This window comes from Lachnellula hyalina, assembly GCF_007821495.1.
Source record: "Lachnellula hyalina strain CBS 185.66 chromosome Unknown contig00008, whole genome shotgun sequence".
NCBI classification, from domain to species: domain Eukaryota; kingdom Fungi; phylum Ascomycota; class Leotiomycetes; order Helotiales; family Lachnaceae; genus Lachnellula; species Lachnellula hyalina.
In genome coordinates, this window is record NW_022157122.1 from 212,548 (window position 1) to 236,356 (window position 23,809).

General features: G+C 48.5%; 7 protein-coding genes across 7 annotated transcripts; 3 read left to right on the plus strand and 4 right to left on the minus strand.

Annotated features, from left to right (window-relative positions):
- Positions 1 to 1,146: 1,146 nt before the first annotated feature.
- LHYA1_G001585 (Pyridoxamine 5'-phosphate oxidase-like protein) lies at positions 1,147 to 2,145 on the plus strand (the record flags this gene model as incomplete). The annotated part of the gene is made up of 2 exons (XM_031146565.1): positions 1,147 to 1,293; positions 1,459 to 2,145. The coding sequence occupies 2 exons, from the start codon at positions 1,147 to 1,149 to the stop codon at positions 2,143 to 2,145; spliced, it is 834 nt and encodes a 277-aa protein (XP_031009128.1).
- Positions 2,146 to 5,801: 3,656 nt separating this feature from the next.
- qutR (Quinate repressor protein) lies at positions 5,802 to 8,295 on the minus strand (the record flags this gene model as incomplete). The annotated part of the gene is made up of 2 exons (XM_031146566.1): positions 5,802 to 6,008; positions 6,082 to 8,295. The coding sequence occupies 2 exons, from the start codon at positions 8,293 to 8,295 to the stop codon at positions 5,802 to 5,804; spliced, it is 2,421 nt and encodes an 806-aa protein (XP_031009125.1).
- A 2,982-nt stretch (positions 8,296 to 11,277) lies between these two features.
- Positions 11,278 to 11,567, minus strand: qa-4 (3-dehydroshikimate dehydratase; the record flags this gene model as incomplete). The annotated part of the gene is given in 2 exon segments (XM_031146567.1): positions 11,278 to 11,482; positions 11,497 to 11,567. The coding sequence occupies 2 exon segments, from the start codon at positions 11,565 to 11,567 to the stop codon at positions 11,278 to 11,280; spliced, it is 276 nt and encodes a 91-aa protein (XP_031009126.1).
- A 1,754-nt stretch (positions 11,568 to 13,321) lies between these two features.
- On the minus strand, positions 13,322 to 15,189 carry qutD_4 (Quinate permease; the record flags this gene model as incomplete). Its single annotated transcript, XM_031146568.1, has 5 exons — positions 13,322 to 13,712; positions 13,786 to 14,489; positions 14,545 to 15,001; positions 15,051 to 15,105; positions 15,165 to 15,189. The coding sequence occupies 5 exons, from the start codon at positions 15,187 to 15,189 to the stop codon at positions 13,322 to 13,324; spliced, it is 1,632 nt and encodes a 543-aa protein (XP_031009119.1).
- Positions 15,190 to 15,691: 502 nt separating this feature from the next.
- qa-3 (Quinate dehydrogenase) lies at positions 15,692 to 16,681 on the plus strand (the record flags this gene model as incomplete). The annotated part of the gene is made up of 1 exon (XM_031146569.1): positions 15,692 to 16,681. One exon carries the CDS (start codon positions 15,692 to 15,694, stop codon positions 16,679 to 16,681), a length of 990 nt encoding a protein of 329 aa, XP_031009120.1.
- Positions 16,682 to 17,171: 490 nt separating this feature from the next.
- Positions 17,172 to 18,853, minus strand: SPAC4A8.14 (Ribose-phosphate pyrophosphokinase; the record flags this gene model as incomplete). The annotated part of the gene is made up of 3 exons (XM_031146570.1): positions 17,172 to 18,490; positions 18,511 to 18,685; positions 18,743 to 18,853. The coding sequence occupies 3 exons, from the start codon at positions 18,851 to 18,853 to the stop codon at positions 17,172 to 17,174; spliced, it is 1,605 nt and encodes a 534-aa protein (XP_031009073.1).
- A 354-nt stretch (positions 18,854 to 19,207) lies between these two features.
- Positions 19,208 to 22,087, plus strand: LHYA1_G001591 (uncharacterized protein; the record flags this gene model as incomplete). The annotated part of the gene is made up of 3 exons (XM_031146571.1): positions 19,208 to 19,437; positions 19,486 to 21,065; positions 21,498 to 22,087. 3 exons carry the CDS (start codon positions 19,208 to 19,210, stop codon positions 22,085 to 22,087), a joined length of 2,400 nt encoding a protein of 799 aa, XP_031009072.1.
- Positions 22,088 to 23,809: the final 1,722 nt, after the last annotated feature.

The following is a 23,809-nucleotide window of genomic DNA, read 5'->3' on the forward strand; positions in this document are numbered from 1 at the left end:
GTCCTATCGTTCATCGTTGAATTAGCATCCAGAGCAGACCCTCTGTTTCATGAGATATATGTTTTGTCGTGCTCGATTTCTTTGTTTTCATTGTTTTCCTTTTGCTTGATTTTTCGGTCTGGGGAAGAATTAATGTCCAGGGCCGCAGGCAAGGGGAGCTATTTGAAGAGAGTGGACTGCTTGGTTGCATCAAAATGCAAAGGAGCTGCGCTACAGGCATGCTGCTTGCTCTGTAGCAAGACGGACATTCCACTCTGGGGAGAATATGGAATTACAGCTTCTGGGGAGGTTTAGTTTGCGTGTTTCTTTTGCGTGACCTTTTTCCTTCGCGTTGCGTAGTGGTGGATAGTGGTGGCTATTGAAATGGTATAGGTGATAGGAGGATCCACGCGCACGTCTCATTAATGGTAGCTAGTAATGGAGTGTAGTGACTGGGGTGTCTTGCGCGCTACATATGCTACTCTTAGTCTTAGTGAAATTCGACATGGCAACCCACAACTCAATTTTTTATGCCGTGAACGTTTAGGAAGTAGAGCTTGTACTAAGTTGAAGTGAGTAATGTAGAAAGTCTGGGTCTTTCAACAGAACGCTTAGAGAATAGACGCTGATCTAGATGTGTGACTGCATATAGGATATGATATGTTCTACGTCAAGAGGTTAGGAAGGTAACATCTTGCTTTGGTAGTTGAGTTTTCTTTTAAGCTATAAACGATGTCCAGTTTAGACGTAAACCATGAGCTAGACCTAGACTACATGCATCAGCTCTGGAATAATTTTATATTCACCATTCATAGAAGATTGCCTTTACCTTACTCGAGAGTATAAGCTGGCACAACCCCATCCCCGTACTCGATGCGATTAAAGATGCTGGGCTGGGGCTGGCTGCATATGATAGGTGATCAAGATATAATCTGCAGCACGTGACCAGGTGGGATGGTATGTTATCGAGAAGGGGTGTCAGCGTCATGAAATTCCAACCCCGCCACGCAACACAACAAAACAACACAACACCACACAACACAGCACAGCACAGTTTCAACAATACAATATAATGCACCACGAATGAAGCGCCGAGGAAAGGAAGGAGAGGGTTAACTTTAAAAAGCTCTCATCTCCGATTTAGTCCAAAGAACCTTTAGCGAAAACATGGCATCAGCACCAGTAGTAGGAGGAGGAGGTCGAGGAGGAGGGGAGCCTCCTCTTATCTACGAAGCTTCTGCTGGAAGCACGCATCTGCAAAGCACGGGCAGGCTGCCAGAGGAAGTAGCGCAGTGTTTAGGGAATGCACGGTTTGTACGTTCATGCTGCTGATACCTCTTGCTGTCCATCACATCCCATCCATCCCATCCCATCCCAATCATCTTCATACACACATACCCTATACACATCCACATCCACATCCACATACCTATACACATACCTACATATATATCTATACCCAGCTAACACACCCCACAGCTCCACCTCGCAACATGCACAGCCCTGCACCCCCACGTCTCCCTCATGAACTACACGTACCTGCCCGCAGGCAGCTCGCCCTACACGTCCTCGCCCACCATCATCATGACGACGAACCCGGCGTCGAAAAAAAGCACGAATCTAGTGCGGAACCCGCATGTGTCGCTGCTGGTGCACGATTGGGTTAGTCATCGGCCGCCTACGACGTCCCGAGGCGGGACGGGTACTTCACCGGATCGCGGTGTGGGGACGGGACGCGGGGAGAGGGGGGCGAGTTCCCTGGCGGCGTTGCTGGCGGGGTTGAATACGAGCGAGCTGAGTAGTATTAGTGTTACGATTTATGGGGAGGCGAGGTTGGTGGATGAGGGGACGGAGGAGGAGGGGTTTTATAGACAGAGGCATTTGGAGAATAATACGTTTGGAGATGGTGAGGGGAGGTGGGAGAGGGAGAGGGAGAGAGAGAGGGATAGGGATAGGGATAGGGATGTAGAGGGGTGTGATGGGGGGCGGGAGAGCTTTATCGAGGGGGAGGGCGTGAGGGTCGTGGCGGTTGGAATTACGGATGGGAGGGTATCGGATTGGAAGGGTGCGGTTAGGGACTGGACGTTGATCGGGGGTGGAGATGGAGGAGGGGAGGGGAACCATGTAGGTGCGGAGGGACTGGTTAATGGTGTTCAGGGGAGCTGAGTCTGGCTAGCTGTTCTTTTGATGGGATTGGTTGAGGTTGAGGGAGGGTATAGGTACTTACTTGTCTCGCGGATTCCAATATCTCGACTGAAGAGCAATTAAATGATTTTACGTGCGTGATGCATGCATGCACGCAATGTACGGTGTTCGCGAAGCCTTCAATCGGCTTTAAACAAGCTATGCCAAACCGTTCGAATCAACTCCATTACAACACCACACCTCCTCTCTATCCATCCATCCATCCTTCCATCCAGCATCCATATCTACCTACATATAGTCTCCCTTCGTCAGTGCGCCATCTTCATCCAGTAAACTATATACAATACCGTAAATCCACTCCATGACACACAGTGCTCCCTCCTTATATCATAAACCCACTTCCCCGATACACTTGCCGAATCTACTACAGTTATTACTTACTTACTCCATATACTTACTTCAGTTGGCACAAAAGCGGAGTAGAGTAAGTATGTATTTGTAGACTATGTTGTGTGTGGTGAGCAGCGAGGTATTTGGGGGAAGGAAGGGGAAGGGAAGGGGATTAAGGGGGATAGTTGGCTGATTGATTGATTGATGGTGTTAGGAAATAAGTGATGCGGGGGCATGAGGTGGGTTTAGATTAGAGGATCCTGTTTATTTTCGAGCGTGTGTGGATTTGCGTTGAATTGGGCTGGAATACGGTTAGGATGATGACTCACGAGGTATAATCTTATCTTGCGGATATGTATATACAACTTGCTATTTTTGAGTATTGTAGACATTAAGTATTCTGAAAGCTAGTAGCGAGTGTAGGGGTCAACGGCCATCATGCCCCTTGAACACGCCGTTATCTCCAATTTAATATACACCTTTCACCAAAATGGTATTAAATTTCCTTCAAATCCTCATCCATCTCGTGTCTTAATTCCTTGATAGAGCGGCCGTGTTGTAGTTGGATGGCCGTGGGTATTCATTAAAGCTTCAACTCCCCGTTGAGTGGCATCCCCTACCCCCTGCCCTATCTGTTACTGCTCACCCGCAGCATCATTTGAATACATTAGTTGTATTCATCCTTGACGACACGGCGCTGGCTCTCGGCGTCAATGAATGAGCCACGGTCGGCGCGGCGTTGACGACGGAAGAAGCCAAGGTTACTAGCTGGGGCGCCACCGGTGTTGCCATTGGTATGCCTGTCTTTGACAACTGCAGAATCTCTTGATGTCTTGCGGCTACGGCCACCTGACGCGCAGTTTACGAAGAGTAAGATAGTCGCGATGAACATGGCGGCCCAGGCAGCCCAGGTCCAGGCAAAGGCGTATGTGCCGATTTTGGCGCTCATGCCATTGTCTCTGAAGGCATTGCGGGCTTGGACGAATTCGGCACTGCATGTAGTCAGTACCTAGGTATGCTGAAGAGACAGATATGGACATGGATACTTACGTCATCAATGAAGCAGCGAGCGTCATCCAGAAGAGGGCGTTGATAATGAGGAAACCAGAGAGGCCGGCGGCGAGACGGCTGAAGGGAGCAGCCATGGCCGTGAAGAAGGAGAGGCAATCAGCAAGGAAAGCAATCAGGTAGAAGACCCAGCCAAAGCGCCACAGGTAGTAGTAGTGAGTGCTGGTGGTATGTTTGCCATGAGATCTGTTTATCGTCAGTATGCGTTGCAGAACATGCATTCCATTGGGGTTATGATTATGCATACCCTAGAAGTTTAGATGGAGCTCCAGAGCCACCCCCAGCCCAGGCGTATCCGAATGGGAGAGCCGGCACAGGCTTCCCACAGTCCTCGTTGTTATCTCCACAGACATAGAAGAAAGTCCATCGAGATATGGGCCGTGCACCAGTAATACCGGAAGTGTCGGCCTGCAGGAAGTATGTCTTGTTGAATGGTGTCTTGCTGGTTACGCCGCTGAGGACTATGAAGAAGAGGAAGAGGAGGGATGCAGCGATGAGGATTAGGGAGACAATTCCCGTCGCGCCGCCTGTTGAGCTGGTGTCAATTCCCGTCTGCCATGCCAACGCCAACTGGAGGGATGCAATAGAAAGTACTTACGTGTTGCACCCATAGCGAGGTGATGATATTATATTATTTTATATTATCGACTTCACGGATTGGTTCTTGTCTTGTCGTTTGGTGTATATGAAGAAAGAGAAGTATCTGAATGTGGGAGGTTGGGCTGGGGTACTAATAAAGCAAATTACCTGGGGTCTAGTAAGTAGCTCTAGCCACACCGACAAGAATCAGTGATGGCAACGATGACGAGGTGCAGTCTAGGTCCTTCTCCACATTCGGGTGGATGGGCGCCAATGCTTCGTACACGGGAGTCTGCAAGTCCACAACTTAATCCCAGAGCAGCTGGTGGATGAGCTGGCCGTCACGTGTGTAGTACCCAGGACAAACCGGATTGAAAGAACGATGATGGGTTGATGGTCTGATGAAGAGAAGACTTTTTGTTGTGTTCAGCTGGTCACTTTTCACTCTACGTCATTACCCTGTACCCCTTCCCTTCTTTGGCTTGGAATGAACGTCCGTGCGCTTGCTTGGCTATCGACTAGCTTGGGGCGTGCTGTACTCCCAGACTCCGTCCGTACCTCAATCTGGGGAACATCAAAAGGTACACTTACGATTTGAAGATATAATATTTCATCTGATGTCAAGGCAGATCAATAGCTGAGAGGTGAGAACCCTGCGCTGAAACAATACTCACGGTCCATATACCCCTGATGATGGATGGCCTTCTGCTGGGAGACATGAGCCAAAATTGATGCGGTGACATGGGCAGATTACTTGCTTTTCCCTGATTTGAACTTTGAAGCCAACAAGCGCCGATGTTCCCTGCCCTGCCGGCAAGCACGAGCAAGGATCACACGGCAGATGCCACGTGATAACAACAATCTCTCATGCTGCCGGGAATCAAATCTTTTCCTTGAGATCAGTCTATACAATACTGCAAGCTGAATATATCGAAAAATAAAAAAAATGCCTTACTTTTCCGGGCGCTCTTCGATGTATATATAACAAAAGGATTGGGTAATCAGGAACCACAGTATCACTCTGCTGTGTGAGCTTAGTCACGTGCCAACCAGCTTAGACTCTGTCCGAAAAACAATTGGACGCTGTCCAAAAAGACTTTGGGATTGCGACGTGCAACAAAACTCTTATTATATTTCCTCATTCGGCCACATCTTAAAGTTCAAAATCAAGAAACAACTTCTGAACTTCAAATTTCTTCCGAGTCAGGCATGCAAAAGCTGACTTGCAGCTGTGAGCCTATAATGGTAGGTTGAAGTATCGATTTGTACATCTATTATTTGTTCGGTGGTTTTGACGGGCGTATTACTTTCCCTCTACCTCTTTCTTACACGTAGGCGGGAGAAGATCTACCCATTCCATTCTTTATTTCAGGGGACGGGCACAAGTGCAAGTTCACCGGTTTGCTCGCACAGAAACCTCCTCCATACCCCAATGCTGGGAGAACCAATTCCCTCTCCAGCGCGCCCCTACCTCTTTGCCCCAGGGGAATATTCACCGTGATAAGCGGTACGAGGCTGTATATACCTACACTCAGACGGCCGTATCGTCGTCGGCTTTAATAAATGTCCCACCCCACCTGCTGGGCACCATAAACATCGGCTAAAATGTCATATCACAGTATATGCCCATTTCGCCAGCGTCAATTTTCGTACCGGTGATAGTTCCGCAGTACTTCAAGTCTCATTCTCCGCTTCGGAGCTTTCCTCCCCGTCATGAGCTCGAACTGGGCAATTGCTTGCTCAGGCAGAACTTCCAAGCCATCGACGATTATCCAAGCTTGCTTTGCTTCTTCGCGGAAACGCCGGATTTGTTTCAGCAGCGGGGTGTCGAGGGGCATATATGCTAGCTACGGAATAGAATAGAATGATCAGCGGAGATGGACTTGGACAGGGTGTTAGGAGACTTGTTTGTTGGCTTACTTCTACAACAACACCACCGGTGGGACTACCAAGCCACTGCACCGGCATGACGAAGTTTGCAGCAGGCTCACCGGCTACGCTGTTCGCAGGCACACACGATACGATAATTGTCGGTTGCGTGAAACCGGCAGGCCATTCCTCCGACGTTGATTTCAGCACCTTGACGATCTCGCCGTCGCTGCTGAGGCCTGCGGCCCAGGAGTTGAAGTGCCGTGCGACTTCTTGAGCATGTTCTACGGTCCGGTTGTACATGAAGATCTTTCTGCAGCCCAGCTGTATCATGGCGTAGACTGCTGCTCGTGCCATTCCTCCTGCTCCGATGACCAGCCCGGTCGTCTTTGACGGCTGCACGACGTTTCGCGGGGAGATGTTTCGCCTCAGACAAGTCAAGATTCCCAAGAAATCCGTGTTGTCACCGTAGTATGCGATTATGGGACCGGACTTGCCTCGCTCGTTCGCTTGCCGCAGAAGTGACTGGAGGCTTCCATCTAGAGAATTGTTGTTTGAAAGCATACGCAAGGGTAGCAGAGTGTTTGCAGCTCCAGTGGCTTTAGCGTGGTAGCTCTTGGTTGCTATGCGGCTTAGGATCTGGACCTTGAATGGCTGTGTTATGGCTGCGCCTCCAAAGTTCGAATCTTGACAGAGCCGATGTATATCGTCGAGAGATGAGACTTTCAAGGATTGGAAATCATTACTCATTCCGCACACCTGGTACGCGGCAGTGTGCATAGCTGGTGATAGACTGTAGAAAACACTGGCTCCAAGATGGTAAAAGTGGAGAGGGGCGAGTATTCGAGTCTGGTAGAGACTTTGCATTGCCTCAGATGCTGTTGGGAGGAACCTTCGAATCTGGCTCACACTTACTGTAGCTTGCATAATCGGATGGGTGACTGGGGTGAAAATCCGATTGGAAACTAGTGAAGGCATACCGTAATCTCCAAGATTGTATGCAATGACAGGCAAGTGGTCCGGTATCGACTCGATCTTGGCTAAAAATCCTCGAACAGTGTCATTGTCACTTTGTTTGGAGGTTGCTCGAACGAAACGGACCATGTCACAACCCAGTGATTTCGCTCGCCGGTACTGGATCATAGGGGATTCGTCGTCCCAGCCGGAAGACTTCTCGTCTCGAAGCAAATGATGACCGATGACTTTTGTTCGCCCTGAGGATTTGACAAGTTGAGAGATATTATCGCGTGAATACCCAAGGTCAACAACGATGTACTCAACACCAAGGCGCATGCCGGTTTCGAGGAGTTGGAAGTAAGCATGCTCCTTCTCCGGCAACGATAATGGCGAATTACCAAAGACATACTCTTCCACTTGGAATATGATTGGAACACCAAGCTTCCTTCTGATTGTTGCAACTTGTTTTGCCAACATTTTCTTCAGGTCGGACGACCAGGTATCGACTTTCAATTGAACAGCATCGGCTCCAGCTTCCAGTTCCACTAGATCCAGATCAGGAATCGTCGATAATCGCAGTGACAACGCATAGGTGTAAGATCTTGCCTCTGGTGGAAGCGCCGCGATTGAAAATGGACTCTCGAGGCTATTTCGTGCTAGACCTTGACCAGTCAAGAAGTCAAGGAAGTTTGAGAAGTCTTCTTTGGCATACTTAAGCCTTGAGGATTGATTTCCAAGCCCAATTTCTGGTGGTGTATCAATTCCCTCACAGCTAGGATCATAGAGATTGTAATACTCTAAATTCGAACAGGTCCGATGAGAGAGGTCAACAGCCGCTAGACGGGCTGCTTCCTCATCCCCAAGTCTCAGTAGGGATCTAATCCTCTGGCTACCCCTGGTGACATAGATAACGGGGTTTGTTTTCGAATACTCTCGGAGTGCCTTTTGAGCTTGATGCGAGAGACTTCCCATGCCACATTCGATCATGCATCCTGATCGATGTTGATCAAGCATCCGCTTCAATACCTCCACATTTCGTTTATAAAACTCTCGATTTCCGTAAGTCCGGAGGAAATCACCTCTTGAAATACCAGTGATTTCTTGGAAATAGTGATCTTCTGTGATCAAACGACGGCCGAGGTGTGTCGCTCCAATGAAGCCGAGGGTTCGTTTCCCCACGCCCCGGGAGCCGATGAGCACAATGGAAGCATCCCGTGGAAACTGTCTTGAGATTGGGGTTTGCGGTGCTGAAACTAGCTTCAAATCTGTTTCTAGCGATAAAGGATCAAGCTGAGTTGCAACGGCCATTTCAACTCATTGCATTGCTCCAAAACGTGATATTACATCAATGGGCTTCGTTCCAGCGAATGATGATATTTTCCGATGGCCGCCACCTCACCATGAAGAAATGCCAAACTTTGAGATCATTTCCAGCCTTAAATCTTATTTTCGAGTTGTTGTCGAACGAGTCTGCACAGCAGACTTTCGCATGAGCTGATTAGTGCGGGTTGTAGTTTTGTCACGGTTAGGAGTCGCGGTAGATGGCCAGAGAACTCCAGTTTGCTTAGTAAGCCACTGGCTGGGGGATAAATTCATATCCGACATGCCGTGACCTCACAATGGGAAAAGCCTGGGGTAAGAGTACAACAGTCTAGAACTATTGACAATTCGAACGGTATTACTATATTCGCTAGAGTTGAATCCACCCGTCACCCTCGTTTCCATGATAGTTATAGAGGTTCAACGCAAAACTTAGAAGCACAATCCGTGCTCCTAGAGTTGACCTGCGCCGCTCTGCGACTCTACGCCGGCGTCTCTATTGAGCCTTCCACAGCTATGTGAGACGGTAAACTCGAGTATAAAGGCATTGTTGTCTGGAGCAGGCCAGACAAGCCAGGAATCACGTGTCTTTTGCACTGGTTCATTCACTCCTTTTTTGGACCAGCTATATTTCGCTCCACAACCTCGCGACCATTCGCGACCGTCAACCGGATTCATAGACCAGCGAGTGTTTACCATGGCGCAACAGGCAAACATACAAGCTCCCAATGGGCAGGACCCCCTGAGAGAAGATAACGTGACCCCACACGACGAAAAAGCCAACCGCAAGCGCGTAACGCAAGCTTGTGAGACCTGCCGGAAGAATAAGGTCAGGTGTGATCAAGAGACGCCCTCTTGCACTCCCTGCGTGTCAAAGGGGCGGAGTTGTCACTACGATCCAGTTCGAAAGAAGCGAGGTCTTCCGCCCAAACTTGTCGATCAGCTCAAAGCCGAAAACCGTGATCTTCAAGTGCAAGTAGAGGCGTACGAAAAGTTATTGGGTCTAGCAGTGCAGGATGGGGATTTTAAAACTAAGCTGCTCGGACTTCTGGAGGGAGTACAGGATGGTGGCGGTAATGGAACTTGTAAGCCTTTTTCATTTCAAGGATGTCTTCCAGATCTGAAACAATGTCAGATGTCTAGGTACCCAGCGGGACTTTTTGCATTGGAGCCTTGCTGACCAGTCAATAGGGAACGACGAAGTCACCACCAAGAACTTGGTCGCCACCTGGAAGAAGTCCAAAGTTTCAAAAGAACTTTACAGGCTACTCCCGTCTATAGAAGTAGCCCCGGCCTCTCCAGTCAAGGGAAAGCGCAAGCGCAAGCGCGGGGATGATATTGAGCCAGTAGCTGATTCGCCAGAAATAAGGGCGACTCAGCCGTCGGTGGATGTCTCTACCGGTGTGAGAAATAATCAATCTATGAATCGGACTGCCCCGTGGCCAGTCTTCGATTCAATTGAAAGGTCAGGTCTGATTGTTTTTCGCCAGCTGCCAGGTGTATTTAGCGCTAATTGGGCTCATGTTGACTTGAATACTTTATAGCTCGACATCGCAGCGTTCTCCTAGACATACACGTACGGCCAGTGATGTAGCATATGATATGATGGTGCACATAGTTGGGGGCGACCAATCACAAAACCCATCAGGCGTGGAACAATCAGACACCTATAATCAACAACCGCACACACTATTGGCCCAGAATAATAGGCAACATCAGACAAGCATGGGTTTGCTCCATGGAGACCACCAATTCCAGAACTCTACATGCGCCGACCTATCAAGCGACTATAGTCCACATCCGCATACTCACTTAGCTCAAAGCAGCAGGCGGCATCAGAGAAGCATAAGTTCCAACATAATGGCAATACCGCGAGCTCAAACACCGCCAATTCGCCGTTCATCAGACAATGTTCTGCCTTTATCACCTGCTTACCCGTCCCTGTACCCAACAAACCCTCTACTCGATCCGCAACTTCAGGGCCCGACCGTCTCAGGGGCAGATGCGGATCTAGCTAACGAGTTCGCGGTCATGGATGCTACCGAATGGTAAGAGAATCCACAACTCGCTTCGGAGATTGATCTGTATTATTAACCTTGTTCCAGGACCGGCAATGGTAACTGGGACCACGGACTAGCAAACTTGGGATTCGCACAGGATAACGGCAGCCAGGACTTCTATGACTTCTGTCAACAACCCGACCCATTGAGCTCAAACAATATCTTCCAACAGCTTGCGGCCAGCTCTGAAATCGAGGCTTCCGATTTCTTCGGCAGCTCTGCATTCAATGGTATGTTGGAAATCCGAGATACGTTCGGCTGGACTGGAGAAATGGAGGGGATGGCCGGATCTGGAGTTATAGCAGCGAGGGATGAGAACGAGGGTATTGAGGCAAGCCAGATTCTGCAGTCACTCAGCGCTCTAAAGGACTAGAATATGCTTGGTGGAGCAGATGATTGAGAGAGGACGTGTACGATGAAAATTAGGGGCTGGGAAGTTCCATTACGACTCAATGAGTAACGAGATCATGTTTGTATACCCATATGCTGTAGACGTACGATCACTCGGTTTATATTGGATACCCTCTAAGGCTACTACTGAATACAAAGATCAATTACCCAGAACCCGTGAGATACTACAGGCTTGTACCATTTGCCTAAATGTTTGGGCTCCAGAAAGCGCAACGGGGAGTCGGGCGCGGGGACGAGTTATGAGGGAGGTTTGGAAGAGGGTTTGGAGGTGTGAGTATTGCCTTCTGGTCCCGGATTGTATGGCATGTGTTTGTGCAGATCTGGGTTTCTTGCTTCACCAACCGTATTGTGCTTTCACGCTACATCGAGAATTACCATATAGTAAATAAGTATATTTTTTTGGTAAGAATGAATGCTTAAACGACGGTAAGTGCCGCCATCGCTCGTCGAATAAGTGAAATCGTAATTGCAAATACGGTAGATGTTCTTGGGAATCTCGTTAGAAGCTTCTCATTATAATCTCGCCGAGATCTCTCTCCTCACAAATAAACAACCTCTCATTCCTACTCCAACTCATCCTGGGCGGCTGTCCATCAACATGAAACGGATGCTGCTCATTCAACGGCTGCGAAAGCCTCTCCGCATCAACAATCTGCACATAGAACAATTTCTCCACATCAATCTCCCTCACCAACTCCCTCAAACTCTGCCCGAACACCCATTCGCATTCTCAATCTTCCCATCTTCCCTCGTCGGATCAGCCCACCCCCGTCCAGCAATATTGAACATATCTAAACAGAGTCCGAAATTCGGCCATCGACGTTCTTCACAACAGCCCAGGCATCCTCCCAGCTAGAGTTGAAGGTCCCCCAACAGAGATTCTCAAACGCAAATCGAAACGGTGGGGTTTGAGCTGCTCCTAGATCGGCATAATCTCTCAAATCGCCGACCACGACATCCAGGTCTCCTGTAAACCCCTCCGTTTTGAACGTACTCGGAATCTGGATCAGGTCTATGCCTAGTATCCTCGCGATTTGAACCAGAGCTTGAGTTCTTCTAACCTCTCTGCCTTTGCAACAGGTGAGAGCAGACCTTCGCAATTGCAAAAGGGGCCAATGCCCATGATCTCTAGGTTGAGGGAATTGGCGAGGGAGCGGATCTGGCGAGCGGCTAGCAGCTGGGTTGACGGTATTGGACCGCCGGGGAGGGATTTGGCGATGTGGAGGAGGTCTTCGAAGAATAACTCGATGGCGGGCATGCCGGCTTCGGCTGCTGCTGTGAGGTTTATAGTGAGGTTGTGGATCTAGGCTCGCTGGAGTGTGTTAGTGGGTGAGATGAGGTGAGAGGAGGGTATAATGGACTCCTAGGGACATGCTTGCTATTGCTGGCCGGCAAGACATCTTTTGATGCCAGGTGGAATATGAAGTGAGAAATAAGATGAGATGAGACTCCTAGATGGAACGTTCTTTGAACTAGTTCTTCTGGAAACTTTGATGTCCGAATGAGAACGTACATCGGTCTCCGAGTGTATCACTAACGCTGTATTCTCTATATGAGATCTACCTTGAGATGACATTGTACAGCCGGACAGACCAAGTAAAGCTAAGGGAATCGTTACAATTGACACCAATTCTCGCATCATTAGAGGTCCAATACCTACATGGACCTAGACATCAAAGCGAAATAGAAATGATAGGTACCGTAAACCTAAAAGAGAACTTGACGGCGTCTCATCTCCGTGCACATGCGCCTCTCCACCACTCGGTCGAGAAGGATACATAATAAACCAAGATGCCATCATCGGTTCCTCGAGCCAAGTAAGAGATCTCTCGGAGACCGGGGAACCATCCAATAAAATTTCTGCAACTTGCATCCTCACAATCTGATCTGGAGTGAGAATACTCGTAATATGACCAACTTACTAGCCCGACATTGACTAAAGTACCCTATTCCTATGCCACAGAATGCTATTGCCGCTATTAATTCTGGTTGATCTCCAAGAGTGCCTGTCGTGAAACCGCCGTCGATTACTTACTTGGGAAGAGAGATCTTCATCCTATGGGCGGCTGGCTGACGGGTGGCTTGCAAAATAACCTTCCGCGTAAACGACACTACCAGACGCCTCGTGAATCCTCCCTCGGCCTGCCGCCAAGGGATCCGTAATGAAGAGTTGGATCTAGCTCTGGTTTTGGAAAATGTGGCGTCTGGAGAGACTGGGGGGAGTTAGTTCACCCTAGCAATCGCAACTTATTCGAGCCTAGGTGAAAGAAATCTCGCGGGATTGCAAGTACTATTGCAATCGCTATTTGAGCGAGTATCTGTATCCGTATACTTAAATAGCACTTTACCGCCTGTACAGTTGTATATTTTTAAAAAGAGAAAATAAGAAAGCAAAGTAGAGTTGGGAAAATGAGTGCTTGAAATGTAAGCGTACTCAGTACTTTTAGCCGAAGGAGGCCCCCTGCTCTCCTCTTCATGCCTCGGACCAAAGAACCAGGCTCTACAACGCAGAATCCGATGAACTCTAAGTCTATTCTGGGACGCTAGACCTCCTCAATATGTGCCAGATTCTCTTTCGAGCCCTTCTCCAACCCTAGCCCACTCCCCTCAACATTTCGCCTGAAAGCCTCCTCGTCGTCGTGCAATTGTTTCATCACAATCTTGTGTGCGATTCTCGGTTGCAACTCTTTACTGAACAATATGTCCATGCTCTCAAGCGGGATTCCTTTTGTCTCGGGCAGTAGGAAGAAGGTGAATACGATGGAGCACATCATGAGACTAGCGAAGAAGAAGTAGACGCCGTAGCCCATGGCGGTGAACATTTGTGCGGTGAAGCGCGCGACGAGGAAGTTGAAAAGCCAGTTGGAGGCGGCAGCGAATGCTTGGCCTAGGGTTCGGACGTTCTGGGGGAATATTTCGGAGTTGTAGACCCAACTGTTTTTAAAAATTAGCTTCAGTTCAAGAATGATGAAGTGATATAGAGGGGAGTTCCAGGAGTGACACATACGGTGTCCCGTTCCACGACGGAGTGTAGAAGACTGCCCACAAATAGAAGAATGCCATAGCCGAGATTCCACCAGACGACAACGATCCATTCGTGGTGGGATGGTGGGTTGGGTCAGCAATCTTGATATAAGCTCCGATATAGTAGAGGCAAAGACCCCCTAAGAACGCGCCATATATAAGCAGGTTTCTGCGACCGAAATTATCAACGAGGAATAGAATCCATATTATAGTGACAGCTGCTTTCACAAGCCCGAACACACCAGTGGTAAGAAGACTGGCGTTGGTGCCGGTAACACCGATGCTCTCAAATACTGTTGGGGAGTAGTAGTTGATCGCATTGATGCCGGATGTATTTTGCCAGAAGAATAGGGAGCAGCCGAGGAAAAATCGGTAGCTGACTTTGCGGTCGTTCCAAAGGGCCACGAACGGTTGCCAGAATCCTAGTCCGACAGTTGCGTGCTGCTGCTCGAGAGCTGCATCGATGGCGGACACCTCTTCGAGCATGTAGAGGTCGTCTTCTGGAAGCATTCGGATCCAACAGAGGTTCTTGAGCGCTTTGCGACGTTGGTTTCTGGTCATCAACCAACGTGGAGACTCTTTGATGAAGAAAAGACCGATAAACATTAGTCCAGCCGGGATGAGTTGCACGGCAAACGGGATGATCCACTGCGAACGACTTGGTTTCATCGTGGTTGAGACGCCGTACTGAACTATGATTAGCTCTTTCGTTGCTAAAGACTCCTGGGAGTATTCAGCTCACGTTAATCCAATATCCCACGACCCCTCCAATCTGCCAGCCCATCTCATACAGACCAACAAGTCTGCCTCGAATCGCTGGCGGTGCCAATTCAGAGATGTAAATAGGGGTAAGATTGGAAGCACCACCAACTCCAAGTCCTGCCAAAACTCTGCCGGCGTAGAGCAAACCAAGTCCACGAGATCCATTGGCACCCAACATGAGACCAGCTCCTAGAATGAAGGTGGCAGAAAACACTTGAAGACCCTTTTTACGTCCAAGATAGTGACCGGCGGCATAGGCACCGAGCGCACCGAAAAACGCTCCCGCTTGGTAGAGGGAGACAATGTTTTCGGAGATAATTGCTGCTTGATGGGAGGAGTATTGTTTCCAGTTGAATTCGGTCTTGAAACTCGTCAGGGCGAGAGTTCCACCAATAAATGCGGAGTCATATCCGATCATGACAGCGCAAAAAGCCGCTCTGTTTACTGTCAGATTGATAGTTTGTTGTTGGATCGAGAAAAACTTACACTGTTGCACATGTATACACACGGACATTGTACACGGCCTTGGGCGTCGGTCGATCTGAAAATGGTTAAAAGACTTCGTTTGCCCTCAACACCACCTAGAGTCTTGGAATTTACCTTCTTGGAGAGAGAAAATTCCCATATTGGGCAAATATCAACGTTTTCGTGGAAGTTCAGCAGTGACTGACTGAAGAGGCATGGAGAAACCTTGAAAATTCTTCTCGTCTAAGTGGGGAAGCTTTGCGCATATGCAGATTTCGTTGAGGAGTGCTTCATGTATATAAGCACCCTCTAGAAGCTGGTTCACTTCTGTTAGATTTCATGATTGGTTCTTTGGCGATGGAAAACCCTCCGTTTACGGGACTGCGGGGACTCTGCGGGGACTTTGCAGGGACTGCACCTTGTCTGACCCACAGCCAAAACAAAATACTCAGCGGGTAAATAGACATAATACATAATGAGCGCTTTAGTATTGTGGGGCCCCGCTGCCCCAATAAGTCGGTATTTTGAAGCTTGATTCCTGCAGCAGAGCTCTATCTGCAGAGTTTTTCTCGCCCGAGGTTTTCAATTCCCAGGTGACCCAACAGCCCGGATTCATCTCAGCCCTGTACACCCCTTCAATTCCAAAGATTTCAAAAACCAAGATGTCTCGGGCACAAATCAAATCTCAAAGCACCTTTACACTCTCGCCTCCAGTCTCACCAGCCGCACCACCAGTCCCCTCAAACGATCACCTAGACCGTGTCTCCTACCTCTTCGGCCACCCCATCTCACACTCTCTATCCCCCCTACTCCACGACACCATCTACTCCGCTCTAGATCTGAACTACGCCCAACATCTCTACGAGACTCGTTCCCTTACAGCATGTCTTGCCCTCACCCACTCACCCAAGTTCTTTGGGGCGTCTGTCACCATGCCACACAAAGTAGCCATCATCCCTTTCTTAGACATGCTTACGCCGGAAGGTGAAGCCATTGGTGCCGTCAACACGATCTTTTGGCGCAACCATCCGGATGGGAGGAGACTGCTGTGTGGGACTAATACGGATTGTATTGGGATCCGGGAGGCGATTTTGCAGAACGTGAGCAAGGAGGCTGTGAGCGAGATGCGGGGGAGAGGAGGGATGGTTATTGGAGGGGGTGGAACGTGCAGGGCTGCTGTGTATACGCTGAAGACGTATATAGGGTGTGATGAGGTGTATTTGGTGAATAGGGATAGGAGTGAGGTGGAGCAGGTGGTTAAGGAATGTAAGACTAAGGGATTTGGGGATGGTTTGAGGTTTGTGGAGAGTGTAGAGGAAGCAGAGCGGTTGCTGGGCCCGAAAGTGGTTGTCAGTGCAATTCCAGACATTCCTCCTAAGAGTGAGGCGGAGATTCGAACGAGAAATATCGTTCAGACGTTGTTGGGGAAGAAGGAGAAGGGGGTTATCTTAGAGATGTGCTACCATCCGTCGCCAGATACTGCCATTGCCAGGATAGCGAGGACAAATGAGTGGCAAGTCATTGAGGGAACGGAGGCTATGATTTGGCAAGGACTAGAACAAGAGAAAGTGTGGTTAAGAAAGGTAAGTGCATTACCTGTCGATAAGGTGAAACAGGTCATTGCCGCGAAACTGTCAAAGCCAAGTTTATAGACTTACACGAGCATAATGAGAGCAAGCATAGCGAGGCGCGTCTAGTGCCGATTTCAATTATACAAACAAGCGTGAAGGTATGTTTGGGAATTTATATTGCCCCTTATCCATCAACCTAATACAAGGCTGTAGCATACGCATGAATAAGGCGCATTATGATCCCAACAAACCCCGAAGGGCTAACTCATATCTGCCAACGCTCCGTTAAGAACAAATTTCTAGATGAAATCTGCTCCTGCGACCTCTACAGGCCGCATCGCTGGGGTGCTCATAAGCACAATTGACACACGGAATTCTTTTCCCATGTGAGAAGAACACGGGAAGAGTTCTCATAATTCATTGTCTAGAAAAACGCCACCGATATTGATTTCCTCGAGCAAGACGGACCTGTCTTCTCTTCCCCAAACTCCACGCTGAAAAGCCATAGGGCAAAAGCAAACAAATCTTGAAAAGCTTACAACATTCTCCACCATTTCATAATCATCTCGTTCTAGTCATAACTATGGCTAAATAGTGGTGAGATAGACTCTCCGTAATGATTTCGGCGAATAGCCTCAGATAGCAGATTTGACAGATCTAATACGACCAACTTTTTCGCAGCACGTGCTTTGTCAGCCGCGATAGGGAATGAGTTAGTGACGAGAATAGTGTCGATGCAATCGCAATTTTGAAGCTCCTCAAGGGAATCGCCGCCAAAAAGACCATGAGTAGCAATGCAGTAAACTTTTTTTGCCCTACCGCGCTTTACAACGCATTCGGCAGCGGCAATCCAGCTACCAGCTTTATCGATCATGTCGTCGATAATGAAGATCGTTCTATTCTTCACGTCGCCCACAAGCGTGATCATCTGCTCTAGGCCTGGGTCATTCAATCCCCCATCTTCTTCGTCCGAGGAGGCCGCTGCATCTGCTGAGCCGCCTAGGACTTGTGGTTCGGGATGGAAGAATGAGGATGCTCTCGACATAGACATTGGATCATCGTCAGGGTTGTCTAATATAGTCGAAGTAGACATAGCGGATTGTGTAGGTGAAGGATAGTCGTCGGGCACAATATGGCCATGGACAAGTCTTCCCTGTGTGATATCTCGAGCTCGCTCATCTGTAAACTCCTGCTCTTCTTCAATGGAGGATGATATAGAGGGTACAGTCTGTGCGCGAGTGAGGGGAGATTTGGTTGTAGAGGCATTGCCATTTGACGATCTTAGAGGAGATGACATTGCTGGAGACTTTCGTGGAGATGATTGACTCTCCTGTCGACTGTGCCCTCCTCGCGGCGGAGTCTGCCCATTACGCGGTGCGAATTCTAGCTTCTGTTCTTTTGTCTGCAGTTGGCTGAGCACTGGCTTCTCGCCGCGATGAGCTACGTTATCATCAGGGCTGATTTGCAGCTTGCTGATATCAGAGTCCAAAACTAGTTCGGGCGCATTCCCATCAAGCTGATTCATAATCATACTCGCGCTCATGCCAGGTCCTCCTCGGCGTTTATCGGTTGTGACCATGCCGAAATTGAGTTTGAGTGCATCCGCTAAAGATGTTACACGCTTAGTACCGCCAGCGTTTTTCGATACACAGACAGCTTCCTGCCAATTTGCAACATTGCGTCTAATCCACCTCGCGATGATTGGCTCAGCATGTAGATTGTCGACTGGACACTTGAAGAAGCCCTGCATTTGGGAGGCATGCAAATCGATCGTAATGACATGGTTGATTCCGGCTACGTTGAGCAGATTGGCCAGCATACGCGCTGTTATTGCTCCTCGATGTGACTTCTTCTTCGATTGGCGACTGTATGGAAAATATGGTAGGACCGCTGTGCTTGTCAGTAGTGACCAGCGGAATCGTAGTGGGGTGGTTGACCTGTGATTTTGTTCGCGGAGCCTCCCTTGCAAGCAGAGATCAGAATAAGAAGCTCCATTATACTGTCGTTGATGTTGCTGCTCCCCGATTGAACCACAAAGACGTCCTTATCTCGAATGCTGGTAAGAATCTTGACACTGGTCTCGCCCTAAGAATCGTGTCAATCATTTTCAGCCTTGCGTTGTGGAAAAAACGGATTGTGTACATTTGCAAATTGAGAGAGCTCAACGCCTGCTGGATCCATGCCTAGATTGGAGCATATCTGCCCAGCAAGCGCAGGACAAGAGCTGCCGGCGAAGATCAGAGTGTTGCGCATCTTGGGGTGGAGTGGTATTTTGGTAAGGAACTTGGAAGAGGAGTCCGATAAATTTTGAAAATAGTCCTCAGAGGACCCACCAGGTTGGTTCAATGGTTGATCTTCGGTATTACGTAAGCAGGAGCAGAAAGTAATGTCCTTTACACACTTCACTCACTCTGTCACTCTATGAACATGTACGAGATGTTGAGTCTCTTTCACCCTAAAAGCTATGACCAAAGCAGAGCTCCCTCACCTTTAAAGACGTTCCCAGCAGTCACCGCTTTGTTATCCCACACAACTCGGCTTAGAAGGAAAGACCATTAATGACAGAAGAAAGAAGGACATGGTCTACGTAGCCTTTGTTGTTGTCAGATGGGGATCCCGCGTCTAACCCATTGCTTGAGGCCATATGCTGTCTCTAGGTCCCTTGCTGGTTCTATAGTAGTTATCGATGGACCGGGACTCGCATATCACGTCTGGCACATATGCCTTGGCGCAAGACGGAATGCAGGGAACGCCTTCGAGACTGCAATATCATATGCTGAGATTGGGACCGTCGTCCTTGCATGGTTGGATGCACTCCGGCGAAATCACGTATCCATGTGAGTTTCCACGGCATCTCAATGAGCTCTCAGCTAACACAGTAGTAGAAAAAGAATATATTTTGATGGATATTTGCCTCTCTCAAAACGAGATGTTAGAGAAGACCGAATCGTACGGCAAACTCAACAGCTATTTCAATTCCACAAATCCCACCCGTTTCCTTGTCGGATTTCCTCGGTCGCGAGCGAGAATGGCCTGCAGGCTCTCTTTTCTCGCGCCACTGTGCCTAGTAGACTGACGGAATTGCCTCCTCTGCCATTCTTGGTACCAGCTGTTCTTGAAGCACTTGGGACTTCTGATAATTATAGAAGTATCACTGAAGTTGTTCCTGCTGAAGCCGACGTGTACTGCGCTCAGTCTGTGAAGGATAGCGGTGGCGTCATTATCACTGGGGATTCTGACCTTTTGGTACACGACTTAGGCCAGGACGGAGCTGTCATATTCTTCGGAGATCTGGAATCCAATTTGTATGACCAGTCTGGTTCTTTGAGTGGCCTGGTATACCAGCCGGCAGCAATTGCAGACCGACTAGGTTTGCCAGAACCCTATGGGCTGCATGCCTTGGCATTTCAGATGAAGATATGCACTCCAGGCTCACTTGCAAACCATCTTGTGCGGGCGAAAGCCCTTGAGGCCATCGTTGCTTATCCCGATAAGTACCAAGATTTCAGGAAAGAATATGTCTCCTTACTGGTCGTACCAGACGAACGGGATGAGGAAATTGAAGCTCCAGCAATCCTTCGAACAATGGATCCACGAGTCTCCGAATATGTACTTCAGTATCCATGTATCGCCAACCTAGCAGGCCAGATCCCCGAGAAAATTCCTTCTGGCACTTCGCCCCACATCTTCATTCCGTTTTTACTCGACTGTCCAATTCGTACCAACGCGTGGGAAATGTCGATGGCCATTAGGCAGATAGCTTATGGTCTGATGAACCTAATCGTTCCAGAGGATCAGCGGCAGTCCACGGTCTTCGAACACAAAAGACAAGAGGGTAAATCGAGAGGTCGAGAGTTAACAATACCTGACACTTTTCAAATACTGGAAGCCTGCAGCGACCTCGTAGCTCTTCTTTCTTCTCAACTGCCTACAGAACTTGTAGGCATAGAAGCATCTCCCTCAACGATTTGGACTGCAGCAGCTGTATACCAAGATATCCAATGGGCACATTATAACTTTAAGCCCAGCCTTAGTCAGTTGGTAGGATCCCAAATCAACACCATGGATCATAAGTTCGATGTCAGCAAAGACCTCAGCTGGGATGTCTTCCATTTGTACGCCCAGATTCAAGGGTCTTATTACTCCTTCAGGATGCTCAAACAGATCCTAGCCCTTGTAATCTCACAGAAGCAAAGTAGTGCTCTGCCCAAGCCCCTGACAGAATTGAACGGCGTCCTTCAGAATCTACCTGCTTTATCGTGCATCCCAGATATTGCCCAGGCTACTCCTGTCTTCGAAGGCGTCGAGAAGAATGGTATGCTAGTTGCTGCCCAAAAGATTCTAGGGATATTCCTGCCAGTATTGCCATCGAGCGAGCCTCGCAAGGCGATAGAAACCAAGCGTAAGAGAGACCAAAGAACTGCCACTCTGCCAACGAAGCGCGAAAAGCCAAATAACCCCTTTGGTTTGTTGGACGTCGAATTATGACTTCTGTTGTAATAATTTCGAAGATCCGAAGTTCGAATGGTATGGTGAGCTATTCGATGAAGGTGTAGCCTTGCTCCTCTAATGTAGCAAGGTTCTGCGTAGGAAATTCGCACTTTTTGGGGTCGGTTTTGGGTTTGACAATGTCGAGTATTGTGGAAGGCAAGCTTGAGGTGCTGTTGTGCTTTTTGTGGTACACAAAGTCCCAGGTTCTCCTAAGAAAAATTGATGTTCGGCTACCGGTTGCTCAACACTCAACATCCCCAACTCCAGCTTGATATTTTTCCTCCGTCCTCCGCTTCATGCGCACCAAACCTTCAAAAAACAATGTTCTTTTCCACCGGTACAAACAACTACGGATGTACCCATGACAAAAATCCAAACATGCGATCAGCCCCCCAAACATTCCCAGGTTTTCCCCGCCTTCCCATTGAACTACGTTCTATGATATGGAGCTTTTCGATGCTAAACACACCCGGACGATACATCTCTCTGATTCAAGATTCTGAGACCGACGATGTCGTCTCAACTACGCCCCCTCCGACCCTCCTCTCCGTCTGCGCTCTGTCGCGACTCGAGGCTAAGAAACATTACCGCAAACTCCGGCTCACTTCCCAGAATATCTCACCGATTTGGGTTAACTTCACGCTTGATACCTTTCGGTTCGACTTCCAATTGATGGCAGACAGCAAGCTCGACCCCGCAGACCTCGCCAGCCTTGTCTCTCTTGAACTCGCGTTCTCTGACCTCTACAATTGGCTCCCAGAAGATGACATTCTACCGAAGCTAGTCGATTGCGAGAACCTGCGCTACTTGAAGGCTGTCTACCCAGCACATGGGCCCTGGAATCACGAAGGATTTTGCAACGATGCTCGTTTTACGTTTGAAGAGCTCGCGGATCTAATTGAGGCCTTGCAAGGCTCTGAGGACGATAACCTGACATCAAACAATGCCACTGGATGGGCTCTTCTAAAACTGGAGATTATGACTATGGTCTTATGATAGGCCTACGGGTTTCGCAGGGCATTGGGGGATGAAGACTGGTTTCGGGGCTGCTCGTAATCGACAAAGCAAGCACCTGTTCTTGGAACTCCAGTGGGTCGGGATGAGTGTAAGGAGGATATCTGATATTTTTGGTCTTCATTTTGGAACTGATGAATATCAAAATGTCTCACGAATAACGAGGTTCTTGGATTCAACGCGAAGGCTGGGCAGTGAGCATGTACTTGTACTTAAGACTACAACCCATAATGTTTTATACTTCATGAGATATTCTAGCTACCTTAGCTACTATCATTTGCGTATCGGTGCTACTGTGTCATGATTGCCTCGGAATTAGTTCCACATTCTAAGTTTCTTGTGACGCTCATGTTTGTTTGTCTATCTACGGCATGAGGACTTGAATAGAATTTTGCACACAATCACGCCAAGAACTAATGAATAGGGGGGCAATTGCTATGCTGACCGTCGCTTGGTGTTATTACGTAGTTGGGATGGTGGGTTTTCTAACGGGGCAATGAAATTCTTTCCAGGTTTGTCATTCCATTCATTGTCTTCACAACAATTCGACACCACCATCCCACAAACAGGATCCGGCCTTAACAACGTGCTTCGTTTGCCTTCTTTCTCAGTCTTATCCCATGCTACGTTACCTGCGAATAGAACTACCGCCTCTAGCAATGTCCGGTATGTATCCTTCATATATCTACATATCTAGCCCTTTCTAACTAGATCGGGATTTTCTAGCTCCTCGATGAAACCATAGCGATGGGACCAACTTGGATTCCCATTCAAACTTCGGACCTGTAGAGGTAAGTCTTTTCAATCTGTGGACCAAAGATCATTCATGATGCTATGCTTATCCGAAATCCTCAATCGGACAGCCCTTTCGAGTATTTCAGTCAGCAAGGATGCTATCAGATTTGTTCTGGACAGTCAATCAGTTCTCCTACCCATGTGCAATATGCCTCCCTATGAAATAAATCTACCAAACTGAGAACGATGCCCGCGCCAACTTCGGAGCCAAGTGAGCCCACAGAGCACGACTCGGAGAACAGAACGGCAAGTTCGAACATTTCACGAGATTCCCGACGCTCGCCGTGGAGATTCAATGCTTGATATGGTTGCTTGCACTTCCACCTCTCGTAAGTTGTGTCATTCTCAAAGACAACTTTCCTTCTCAAGTTGGAAGGGGGATATTTTACCTTCCTATCTTCGATAAGAAGCAATATGCTGACTTTGACCTCCCGATAATAGATCGGCCAAGAGATTATAATGACAGAAACTCCTAGAAGTTTGCAACTAGGCCAATACAGCCACGAGTTGTCCTTCCCAGCAGCGTCTCTTTTTATGCATTCCTTCTCAGGCTCTGTCGAATCGCAAGAGTCCGCGCTAGGGCACGATATAGCCTTCACCGGTCGCAACCCCGATTGCTTTCGATCTCCGCATCCCTTCAACTATCGTACGATATGAGCAGTACCCCCAAAGCACGACAGCCCTCTTGTATTTTCTTCTATTTGAGGCGAGGCCACACTCCACGACAAAGGAAACACGATTCGCTGCCCGGCAATCCATCCGGATTGAGTATCCTCGAGATAAAGGATATTGAGCTGGTCTACTCTAAGCCGACTAAGTCAAGTCTAAACTTCTACGCTTCAGAACATCGTTTAGCGATTCGCGAAACGTGATGGAGAAGTTTTCTGCCGGAGAAATGAGAGACACTCG